Source organism: Impatiens glandulifera, chromosome 2 (genome assembly GCF_907164915.1).
Source record: "Impatiens glandulifera chromosome 2, dImpGla2.1, whole genome shotgun sequence".
NCBI lineage: Eukaryota > Viridiplantae > Streptophyta > Magnoliopsida > Ericales > Balsaminaceae > Impatiens > Impatiens glandulifera.
In genome coordinates, this window is record NC_061863.1 from 60,374,359 (window position 1) to 60,386,499 (window position 12,141).

The 12,141-nt window shown below is 27.8% G+C and overlaps 1 protein-coding gene across 1 annotated transcript; it reads right to left on the reverse strand.

The window, feature by feature from the left end:
• Positions 1-1,166: 1,166 nt before the first annotated feature.
• On the reverse strand, positions 1,167-3,234 carry LOC124923993 (mitogen-activated protein kinase 4-like). Its single transcript, XM_047464011.1, has 3 exons — positions 2,693-3,234; positions 2,128-2,560; positions 1,167-2,050 (listed from the first exon to the last, which is right to left on the reverse strand). The coding sequence occupies exons 2-3, from the start codon at positions 2,539-2,541 to the stop codon at positions 1,349-1,351; spliced, it is 1,116 nt and encodes a 371-aa protein (XP_047319967.1). The 5' UTR covers positions 2,542-2,560; positions 2,693-3,234; the 3' UTR covers positions 1,167-1,348.
• Positions 3,235-12,141: the final 8,907 nt, after the last annotated feature.

Genomic DNA, 12,141 nt, shown 5'->3' on the forward strand with positions numbered 1-12,141 from the left:
TGTTAAATTTTTTTCAATGGAAGTGTTATTTTTTATAAATTGTTTATACAATTTAATATATATCATCAAATAATTTTTTTTTATCCAAATTAACTTAGTTAATCTTCAGAATTGGAATCATTAAAGATCGAAATTAAGAGCCAAGTTTTCAGAAAGCAATGCATAGCCATATATCATATATATATATATATATATATATATATATATATATGCCTAAAACATAAAAGTAAATAAAAATAAAATGATAAATTATCATTTAAATCATCTTGGTGACTGACTATTGAAGTAAGAAACTTATCACTTCTGAAATCATCTTGGTGACACTGCCATTTGCATTCTCTCTTCTTATCATTTCTCCTAGATAAATTATCATTTAAATCATGGTAAGTGACTGTTTCTTCTTAAAACCTAGTTAATTAATTAATTATTAAACTCTTCTGTTGGGCATAATTAGGTTGAGAGAATATGGAGAAATCGAATATTAAGAGAAAAAAATATAAAAATAAATTTCAACACAGGCAGTATGAACTTACAGATTTCTGTAAGACTTCTAAAAGATTGTATTAGTACTAGTAATGGCAGAACTATCATTTAAAATTTACCTCACAAAATCTATTCAGTAACGTGATAATAATATTAAGCAAATAAAATCTTCTTAAATCACTTAATTAATTATACATTTTAAGTCACCCAAGTAGTCGATAAGGTAGATCAGCACTTGAGTGCAGGTGCCAAAAGAAGAGGACCGGTATAATAGATTTTGGGTCACCCGGGTAGTCGATAAGATAGATCCAACCTTAAGTGCAGGTGTCATAAGAAGAGGACCGGGATGAATGAATTATGAAATAGTATGGATTGATGAAGTGAAAGGGGATGAAGAAGACACTTTGAGAAAGGAAGGAGATTATAATGATGGCTATAGTTAGTTGATAGTAATAATAATAATAATGGAAAAGATAGCTTATTTCAAGTAATCTATAAGTACAGTAATAACCCATTAGGGTCAATTTGTTCAAAAGCTAATTTTGCAGTTAATTTCAAACAAGGTAGTTATCAATCATCTCAAGCGGCCACAATAATAAGTCATAAGTATATTATTAACACTATAATAAGATTTTGACATAGTGATACAAAGTGACAATATTATTGGTTGAGTTTATGTCAAGTATTAAAAACTTGATATCAACATTATTTGAAATAATAAAAATCAGTTTTCTTTTTGTTCTTTGTGATACAAATGATACAAAAACCAAGTGAGAAAAGTTGTTTGGACTAAAGAAATTAATCTCCTCAGGGTGGAAAATCAAAACTAAACAATAAAACTTTTATTCTTAGAAAATGCCCAATTCTAGTTGGAAAAGGAATTACCATAACCAGCAGCTTCATGAGGAGTATGATAATACATCATTTCTCTCAACATCATCTCCCTAATACTCCCCTCTCCCAAATTCTCATCAATGTCAAGATTCAGCTGAACTTGTGAAGGAGGGTTCTGCCTCGGATCGAAAAGACTCGCAAGATACGGGTGATACAGAGCCTCTGTCACCGTGATCCTTTTTGAAGGATCAAACACCAGCATCCTTTGAACCAAATCTATCGCCAAAGGATCCGCCTCAGGGTAAAGAGCCGATAAGGGTATCCCTCTAGTGTAAGGAAGTGTCTTGATGAATCTCCTGGCCTTTGGATTATCGATAAACTCCAAATCTGCTTCGTTCTGGCTGCCCAGAACATTGATTATCAGTTTTAGCTGGTTTAGACACTCTGTTCCTGGAAAGATTGGTTTTCTGCCGAGTATTTCAGCGAAGATGCAACCTACTGACCAGACATCGATCGAGGTTCCATAGTGATCGGAACATAGGAGGAGCTCTGGGGCCCTGTACCATCGCGTGACCACGTATTCTGTCATGAATTGTCCATCGTCTCTTCCTGTTCGTGCAAGTCCGAAGTCACATATCTTCAGTTCGCAGTTTCCATTCACAAGCAGGTTCCCTGGTTTTAAATCTCGATGGAGGATGTTTGCCGAATGGAGATACTTCAAACCTCGGAGCAACTGGATTTCATTCACACAAGAAAATGTCATGAGGATCCAAGAATAATGAAGAAACAAACAAACCCAAAAATGTATACCTGAAAGATGAAGAATTTGGTATGATCATTGGAGAGAGGCTGAGGTGACTTGATAATTTGATGAAGATCAGTATCCATGAGTTCATAAACCATATAAACATCTGTGAAACTGTTACGAAGAGCAGGCATCATTACATCCTTCAATGAGATGACATTCTCGTGTCTAATAAGCCGTAAGATCATCAACTCTCTAAGAGTCCTCAATGCATCGATTCGGTTTCCAAACACATTGATTATCTTCTTAATCGCCACTTTCTCGTTGGTCTCCCTATTGATCGAAGAACACACAACTCCGTATGATCCTCTTCCAATTGGCTTAATCGGAATGTACTTAATATCGATCTCAAACAACGTTTGCCACATCGTATAGCAATGTTTTCCTCGAGCCACCACATTGTTCTTCTGATCTTCCATAGTTAATCAATCCCAGTTCCTAAATATACCCAAATCAGAAAACAGTATAATTCCATCGATGAAGAAATAACAGTGAAATAAGAAGAAGTAAAGAAAAGGGTACAGGACAGTTAAAGAGAAGAGAAGAGAAGAGAAGAGAATCGATACTTACTTGCAGCTAGCTAGATGATTAGATCATGAAATACCCTTTACACAGACAGATCTCTTTCTTTCTTTATCAATCAAATTTGTTAAATCAATCGGTCGGCGCGGCAAGTCCTCCTCCCATCGGATTCTCCCTTCCGATTAGATAAATAAATAAAGCAAGGAAGCAAAAGTAGTAAGGAATCCTTTAAACTTTCGGGGGGGAGGATGAATTCGTCAGCAGAAAGGAAAGACAGACAATTCCCATGGGGGAATCAAAGTAAAACCCCGATTACGGAAAGAACACTATCCCTCGATTCTTATCGTCCTGGGATGGGAGCTAGGGTTGAGGTCTGTGAGTTGTGTGTGTGTGTGTGTGTGTGTGTGAGAGAGAGAGAGAGAGAGTCTTAATTCTTACATTTTCTATATGAAATTGAGGAGAAGGAGGAGGGGGGTGGGAAGTGACACCCCCACGGTACTTGCTCCACGAAGAAGACAGAAAGACAGCTATGGATGGATCTGATCAAGGGGTTGGGAGTTGGGTTGGGTTCGGAAATCAGTCGTAATCCATAATGAAGAAAATACAGTAAAAAAATGTGGGTGGGAAGGAAAAGAACAGAATCCAGATCCAAGTAACAGTGAAAAGTAACAATCAATCACCCCCGCCATGGCTTACTCTTCCTCCTTTGCACAGTGAGTCCACGTTTTCCTTCAACCTCCCTACACTCCATTTTCATTATCTTACTTCTTTTATTCCATAAATATTTCCTCATATTAAAAAAAGTTTAAATATTAATAAACATATATTTTAACCATAATCAATTATGCGATATCTTTGTCAAAGTCTCATTCATAGTGTTATTCCGGTTAAATATCTAGAGGTGACTCATCGTGACACTTTGTTATTTTTAATGTGTTCAACGTGGGACATCACAATTTCGCTAACTCCTAGTTTTTCTCTATTATAACTCTATAAGTGATTCACGTTGCACTCTATTAGTGTGGGATTCAAGATGTGTTCACAGTGACACTTTGTTCCTAATATCGAGTAGACTCTTATACCATATGTAACGTCCTGAATTCGGGTAATATCCCGAACAAATCATTATGCACACATTAAACTCATTCTTACCGTAGTTATTTTCCAATAACTTATGATATCATAGTTTTAATGTGGTTACTTTTATATGCACAAGTTAAAAATAAGATTTTAAAAAGTTAGAGTGGTTGAGTGTGATTGTGTGAATAAGTTCTATATGATAATATGTATTAATCAATTTTAAACTTGACTTGTGTTTGAGAACAAATAAGTTCTAAATTAGCAGTAACAAGAGGTGGATATTTTCATCATAAAGTTTTGGGTTCGAGCTCGTGAAGCGACAAGTTCTGCGTCTGATTAAATGTGTTTGCAGTCAACATGTTTAATTCGTTGTCCCATTTTTTAATATGACCTAACAACCTTAAAATCGAGTTTCCATTTAACCATAAATGGACTGAATAGAAGAATTTTTACCCAAATTTAAATTTTAGGTTAACATATACAAGAATAATTTATTATGTTTTTTTTTTATGTTTATAGAAATTTTCTCATTTTAAAATTTATTCAGATTTAAAGCATTGTGAAAATGGTGTAACTAAATAAATTTTAAAAAACTAGTAAGTTCATGGGTAAAGTTAAACTTTTTCCTATTTTTATTTTTACTATTATTATTATTTATTTATGTTTCACACAATTTATTCTTTTAAATGTGATTTTTTTTAGTAAAAATTGAATATAAGATCTTTAATAATTGAAGTAGGACATTTTTTCATTTAAAAGATTTTTATGAATTATTTATTATTAATTTTTATATAAATTGAAAAATCACTAAGAAAATGAGGAATTGGTTCATATATAGAAAGATAAGACTAGGACGAATATGTATGGTTCAGCCCATCCAAAAAAAATTATTTTACAGTAAAAATAACATTACTTTTTTTTTTAAATTAATATAATTTATTGTTTGTTTATTTCATTATTAAAAAATGTGTTAAAACTTACTTTTATTCACTCGTTTTATCTATAAAAAATTATCGTTATAAGTTCACCCTAAATTTTTTTTTAAACAGTCCCAAATTTGAATCATGTATCGTATCTAAGGACAAGGCTACTAAATACCAATATAGCAAGCAACTGTTTCATATATTATAAAATGATACCTTTAAAAAAAGAGTATTTATCCTTTCAAACTCTATTTGTTCCTTTCATTTTTTATGCTTTATTATTATTATTATTATTATTATTATTATTATTATAAGTTTTGTAACCTTGTCATGTTTTATGGTTATACATGCTTTACAAAAATAGGTAAAAAAATGATTGCTTGAGAATGAAGGAAAAAATAAAGTAAAAGCCCACACAAATTTCTTGATTGCTTATGGTTTTTTAATTTTACAATTAAAAACCAAATTTGTTTATAAGATTAGTACATTATTTAGTTTCAGTATTTTTTTATTATTTTATTTTAACCTGAGTTTCACTTTGATGTAAAATAAACTGATGAAGTTTGAAGGCTTGAAAGGAAACAATGAACTTGAACTTATTTTAATTATTTGATGGATGGATGCATTCAAAAGAGTCGAAAAGGATCTTGAAGCATGAAACATTTGATAAATGTGATGCGACACAAAGGAGTTAATTAGGACCGTTTCCTGTCCTCTGGTTTTCTCTAATGGCCCTTGTGGAGGGCTTTACTTTATGTGGGACTCATTCCACTTTGGCTGCCTAACCCTTGCCAACTTTATACATTAATTGATTTCATTTAACTCATGTGTTTTCCTTATTTGATCAATCATCAATTTTTGAAAAATAAATTATGAGCGGAACACTATGGGTTGAACCATCGACCTGCAACATTTCGTATTTGCGTTGAACTTTATAGGCATATCTATTTGAAAATGCTTATGTTTTTATTATATATGAATTTAAAAAAATGTCAATAATTATTTTAACAATCATATTGTTACATTGACAAAATACTTATGTTAGACTATGTTGTATGCTCTTTAGGGTCTTGGCCCTTCTTCATCGTACCAGGGTTAACTGGTTACGGAAGGGTTTCTTGGAGACCGAAGGGTCTCTTGGTTCAGTAAGGTACTAGGCAGGGCCCACCCTAGGATAAGACAACTTAATTAGGTCGCCGCTTAGGACCCCATATTTTTATAAAAATTATAATTACCTTGTGAAGGTTTGAAACTAAGACCTTTTTCTATCATTTAATCGACTCAATTAAATTATTTATGTTAAATATAATACAAAATTATTAATGTTTTCAACCTAATATAAATTAATAAAAAAAAATAGATAAAAAATAAAAATAATTTTGTTTATACGCATAGGCCCCAAACTCGGTGATGTTCGGACCGGCCCTACTAGGCTACCTAGTATCTAATACTTCAAATACAAAATTATTCATTCTTGCTTTACTTGTAAAGTATTGCAAAATGTGAAACTTTTTAATTCATTCTGAAACAATTTCAATATATAATAGGTTAGTGTATACATTTTGAAATTATCTCAAAATAGATAACTAATTATTATGCAATAATGATGGAATTGAAAGAAATAAAATTCATTTTTATTTTATTTTCAATATTCCCTATTAAAACATAATAATGTTTTAATTAATTTATTCATTATTCTTTTTATTACTCTTAAAAAATATATTATATATTTATATATATTATTATCTTATTTATTCATTCTCTATTGTTATTTTCAAAAATATATAAACAAATAAGTCAACTAATAAAAATATATAAATATATATTTACAAAATAATTTTTATTTTATTTTTTAAAAATTTTATTATATAAAAAATAATTAAAATCGTTTAAACAACAAAAACATGACACAAAGAGAAAATAAAAAAAACACATAAAAAAATTTAATAAATAAAAAATGTTACTTAATAAAATTATCCATCTCGAAAATTTATTGATAAAAGTTATTAATAATTTTTTTTTATTAATGAAGAGAATAGATAATTAAATTTTATTCTTAGTTAGCAAGTTCTAATTATGGGCCTCTACTTTTATTTTGTTTCAAATTTTTTGGCTCCCAAGATCACTAGATTTTTTAAAATATATGCACAAATTAAATATATAATTATAATATTCACTATATAATTTTTTATATAATACATAACAAAATATTGATATAATTGAGAAAAAAATATTTATTAACTAATTAAATCATTAATAATAATGTACTTTTCTTTAATTTAAAATATTTATATTCTTTTTTTAATTTAAAATATTTGGGGCATTTAAATGGTTGAAATAATAAATTGGGCCTCCTGGGGGATAATTGCAATTTGGAACCTTTTATTTTGAACATTACAATTTGGTATTGGGGCAATTGCAATTTAAAACCTCTTCTTTTGAACCTCATAATTTGATACTTCATATTGTTAAGTTTGTACAAGATAGGGTTTTGCCCTAACAGATATGGAAGTCCGTCAAAAAATTGTATTATGTGGCCTTAATATTGAAAAAAATTAATAGTGACACATAATTCTAAACACTCTAAGCCCGACCTAACTTCATTTCATCGCGAGGTAAATAGGAGGGTAGTCAAACTAGGGCGAGGGTAGTGGAGTCAAACTAGGGTGAAATGGATGAGATCGGGGATGAAGTTTAGTTTGGATTAAGATGAATGTAATGTTTTCTTTTTCATTTATTATTTTTAATGAATTGATATTTATTGAAAAAAATAATGTAGCATTTAAAAGTACGTGTCACTGTTACATTTTTTATTATAAAGGTGACGTAATACATTTTTGAAAGAACATCCATTTTCGTTATGGCATAACCAAGAGATCCTTAAGGGTATGTTTGATGGGGGGAATTGGAATTAGAATTGGCATTGAAATTCTAATTCCAATTACTTGAGAATTGGCATTGAATTACAATTCAATTCATATGTTTGGAAAAATTAGAGAATTGTAATTTAATTCCAATTCCTATGTTTGGGAAAATGATATAATTGTAATTCAATTCCAATTCTTATGTTTGTAAAATAAAATATCGATTCAAAATATTAATTTCTTAAATATGTTTTCACGTTTTTGTTATGTTTAATACGTTTTTGACATTTTAACACATTTAACACGTTTTTAACATTTAAACACGTTTTTGACATTTTAACACGTTTAACAAGTTTTTGGAACGTTTAAACACGTTTTTGACATTTTTAACACATTTTCACACTTAAAACACATTTTCACGCGTTTAACATTTTTTCACGTTTTTTATATGTTTAACACGTTTGTGACATTTTTAATACGTTTAACATGTTTTTCACACGTTTTGACAAGTTTAACACGTTTTTCACGTTTTTGGCACGTTTAACACATTTTCCACACATTTATCATGTTTTTCATATTTTTGGCACGTTAAACACGTTTTTCGAATGTTTAACACGTTTTTCACACGTTTTACATATTTTGACATATTTAACACGTTTTTCACGTTTTGGCACATTTAACACGTTTTCACGTTTTTGGCACATTTAACACGTTTTCACGTTTTTGGCACATTTAACACGTTTTCACGTTTTAGCACATTTAACATATTTTTCACGTTTTTGGCACTTTTAACACAATTTTCATGTTTTTAGCACGTTTTAGGCACATTTAACACATTTTTGATATGTTTAATACGTTTTCATGTTTTTGGCACATTTAACACGTTTTTTTACATTTTTAATACGTTTAACATGTTTTTTACACGTTTTGATAAGATTAACACGTTTTTCATGTTTTTGGCACGTTTAACATGTTTTTCAAATGTTTAACACGTTTAACATATTTTTGGCATGTTTTACACATTTTTGGCATGTTTAACATGTGTAATACGTTTTTGGTACGTTTAACACGTTTTTGGTACGTTTAACACATTTTGACGAGTTTAACACATTTTTTGCATATTTAATACGTTTTTGGCATGTTTAACACATTTTTGGCATGTTTAACACATTTTTGGCATATTTAACACGTTTTAAACATGTCACAAGTATGTTAAACGTGCCAAAACGTATTAAACATGTTAAAATATGGTAAATGTGCCAAAATTTATCAAACATGTTGAACATGCCAAAAATGTGTTAAACATATCAAAACGTGTTAAACGTGACAAAACGTGTTCAACGTATAAAAAACGTGTTTAACATGCCAAAAATATGATAAATGTGTTTAATGTGTTTAAAATGTGTTAAACGTGTCAAAAACGTAAAACGTGTTAAACGTATCAAAAATGTGTTAAACGTGCCAAATAAGTTAAAAACTTGTTAAACGTGTTAAACGTGTTAAAAATGTGTCAAACGTGTCAAAAACGTAAAAAAACATGTGAAACGTGCCAATAACGTGTTAAACATATTTAATGTGTTAAAAATGTTTTGAACGTGTTAAAAACATGAAAATGTGTCAAAAACGTGTTAAACGTGCTAAATATGTGAAAAACTTGTTAAACGTGCCAAAACATGTTAAACGTGTCAAAATTTTGGTAAACGTGTCAAAAACGTAAAAAAAATGTTAAACATATTAAATGTGCCAAAAAATGATAAACATGTTTAATGTGTTAAAAACGTGTTAAATGTGTAAAAACGTGAAAACGTGTTAAACGTGTCAAAAACGTGTTAAACGTGTCAAAAACGTGCCAAATATGTGAAAATTTTGTTAAACGTGCCAAAACGTGCAAAATATGCCAAAATGTGAAAAAACATGTTAAACGTGTCAAAAACGTGTTAAACGTGTTAAAAACGTGAAAATCATGTTAAACGTGGCAAAAACGTGTTAAACGTGTCAAGGACGTGAAAAACGTGTTAAATGTGTCAAAACATGTTAAACGTGTTAAAACATGTTAAACGTGCCAAAAACGTGTCAAAAATATGAAAACATGTTAAATGTGTGAAAAACGTGTTAAAAATGTGTTAAACATGTTTAATGTGTGAAAACGTGTTAAACATGTCAAAAACGTGAAAAACGTGTTAATTTAGAATTACAATTCCGACCTAAAAAGATTGGAATTGAGAACTATCAAATTACACTATATTGAATTCCATTGGAATTCTAATTCAAATTCCAATTCTTAATATTAAAGTGTGTAACAAACATAAGAATTGAATTAGACCCTCCAATTTCAATTTCAATGTCAATTCGAAGGTTATCAAACACACCTTAATTGTAATTGGCCACAATAAAGAACCCCAAATTGTGAAGTTAGAATGAAAATATCACAAATTATAATTGCCCCTAATAAGGAGTTCCAAATTGTAAAATTAGCCTCATTTCTTATTTTGGTAATTTAAAATTAGCCCCTAATGTCTTTTTTTTTTTTTTAAATCTCATTTCACATTATTTTCATTTTAATGATCAAATCACTTAGGGCATGCTTGGTACTTGGTTTTTGTACTCAGAAATGGAAAATAGAATGAAATGAGATGTTTGGTTGGTGGTTTTGATTACAGGATATTGATTTGATTCCCGAATACTCAGGAATCATTCAATCCTTTCTAAATTGGGAGGAATGAATTCCATTCCGGAGCATACACTTTCTCTCCCATTATCTCCACTCTCTTATTTTCTCTCTTATAATTATAATAGCATATATATATTTTATAATTATATTATACGTTATTTTATAATTACATTATACGTTATTTTATAATTAACATAATAATAAATTTTATTTATTTATAAATAAATAATTTTAATTATTTAAATAATATTAAGGAATCATTTAAAATAAAATTTTAGTAATAATTACAATAACTAATAATCATATAATTAATTTTATATAATTAATTTTAAATATTATATATTAATAATAAAATTAAAATTAATTAATTAAAATATAAAAATATAAAACTAAAAATAAAATAACAATTTTATATAAAAAATATTAAAAAATTAAATATGAAATATTTTAATAAAAATTATTATTAAAAAATTATACCGTTATAATACATTATTAAATAAAATATTATATTTAATTTAAAGTATATAATATTTGAAAGACTTTGTCTTATATTATTTATATTTAATAGATAATTATTTATTTATATTTAGTAAAAAATTGAAATATTCAATATTTTTTTTTGTTATAAGTATTTTTATTTTGAAAAAATATTAGATGTTTATATTTTATTAAATTATGTCACTTAAATATTATATATATATAAATAATATTATTTTATATTTTTAATTTAATAAAATAAAAATAAAATTAATCATAATTTTAATAACAAAATTATATTTATAACTTTTCTCTTATAAATCCAAATGTTATCAATGGTAATGGGAATGATTAAAACTCTTAACCAAACACTACACTTCTATCAATCATACCCATTCTCATTCCACACATCTATCAATCCCAATCATATTCCCATTCCTTTATTTGAACCAAGCACCCCCTTAGTTTATTAATAAAAATATTAAAATACTTCTACTTTAATTTTAAATATAAAATAAAATTTTAATAATTTATCTTAAATAAATCTCAAATAATCAATTTTTCTATCAAACAAGTTTTTCATTTAAAAAATGAAAATCAAACAAACTCTGATTAATTAATATTAGGGTTATTTGAAAAGGAAAAAAATGGGTTACAAACTCAAATAATTAAAGATTGTACACGTAACACATGGATATTTATTTGTGTGATCCATTGCGTGGCTATTAATTCTTTAAGGTCATTATCGTATTATAGTGTGAACTGTTACCTTTTATAACAACCACAAATCTTTAATTAATTTCATGTATTAAATTTCATGGCTAGACATTCCATAGAGAAGCATATATTTTTTTAACTTGTAAAATGTATTGAATGTTAAAAAAAATGAAGTGATTGAGATTTGAGACATTTCATATGAAAAAAGAAATCTCTAATTAGAAATGTTCAGTATCAAGAAATATGTTATGCAACAACTAGTTAAAGTAAAACATCGATTAATTAATAAATTTTTGTAGTCCCAACTCGGGACCATTAAGATAAATTAATAATTCGTTAAATTTATAAGATAATATATTTTTATTAATGTATATAAGTCTCATATAATATATAAATTAATAATTCCATATTACATCAAAATTATAAATTATAAATATTTATTATAAGATGTACTTTTATAATAAAACTCTAATGTAATTTATTTTAAGATGTATTTTCATGGTTGATTTTTTAACACCTTTGAGATAAGACACCATGATATTACTGTATACAACACTGGTGGATATTATTATATATATATTTTTTTCTATTTATACAATATTATATACCGTATACAATACTACAATTATGTACAAGTACATAAATGTGTTTATTTAATTATTATTTTTAATTCATGAATTAGATTTAGTAATATTCATGAATGTATTTAATTTATTTAAATTCATATATCTATAATTTAATTACATTCAAGAATTTATTTAATTT